Below are 1,045 nucleotides of genomic sequence, written 5' to 3'. Positions count from 1 at the left end.
TGGTTGTTGATCAGGTGGCTGTTGATCTGTTCGCCGAGCTTGGCAATCGGCTTGCAAACGTTTCGTCCCCAGTCGAGAAGACATCACTGCGCACTGATGATGTCTCCTCGTATGGTGACGAAACGTTTGCAAGCCAATTGCCAAGCTTGGCGAACAGATCAACACTGATCTGATCAACAACAAGTACCACCAAGTTGTATGATCTCTACTCACCGGTTGTTCGAAAGGGCTGCCAATACTTGCATGGACTAGTTGTTGAAACAGATCAACAGCCACCTGATCAACAACAAGTACCACCAAGTTGTATGATCTCTAATCACAGGTTGTTCGAAAGGGCTGCCAATACTTGCATGGACTCTTCAAGTTGTTGAATGAGTTCTTGCATTCTGTCGCTATTCAACAGAATGTTCCCACGATTCTTAAATGGCACCAATTCCAAATCCTTTTGTGACCATTCCAGGATCACTGCGTTCAACCTCGTTTCTATATCTTTCTCTCGGGTAGCTCCAATGCATATCTCTTCAACCTGTTCCCTCAGGCCGGCGTCATTCGATGCAATCGGTAAATGCAGCATCGTACCAAGAGTTACGTCGTTCACATCTGGATCCAAGTTTTCTATTCCAACTAACGATCCAATTTGTTGCCAGTGACGAGATTTCATAGCTGATGAGCGAAACATATTCAATAACGACATTTTTCCAACGTAATCGTTCAGTTTGACTGATAATTCAAGGTAGGTTGGCCAATGTTTAAGGGCTTTGGGTAAGTATTGACACCTGGAATGTAAGATAAATGCAGCAAGCCTCAGAACAAACAAAATTCCGCGAGTCTTTTTTCACCAAAACTATTTTCAAAACTGATACAGTGAGAGAGAAATCGAATTTACTTAGCGCTGTGCGACTTTCAATTGAGTAAATGATGATGAACTAACGGAGTGAAGCGATAGGATTCATATTATATTATATTATATTATATTATATTATATTATATTATATTATATTATATTATATTATATTATATTATATTATATTATATTATATTATAT

The 1,045-nt window shown here is 39.3% G+C and overlaps 1 protein-coding gene across 1 annotated transcript in view; it reads right to left on the bottom strand.

Moving 5' to 3' along the window:
- T265_05121 (hypothetical protein) overlaps positions 1-1,045 on the bottom strand; it is a gene marked incomplete at both ends in the record, with an annotated part of 74,014 nt that overhangs the window by 2,157 nt on the left and 70,812 nt on the right. The window contains one exon of the mRNA XM_009170045.1: positions 321-776. Coding sequence (XP_009168309.1) covers positions 321-776 — 456 coding nt within the window. The remainder of the gene's footprint in view (positions 1-320; positions 777-1,045) is intronic.

Source organism: Opisthorchis viverrini, assembly GCF_000715545.1.
Source record: "Opisthorchis viverrini unplaced genomic scaffold opera_v5_96, whole genome shotgun sequence".
NCBI lineage: Eukaryota > Metazoa > Platyhelminthes > Trematoda > Opisthorchiida > Opisthorchiidae > Opisthorchis > Opisthorchis viverrini.
Note: the sequence above shows the minus strand (reverse complement) of the source record. Positions and strands in the feature narration are given on the sequence as shown.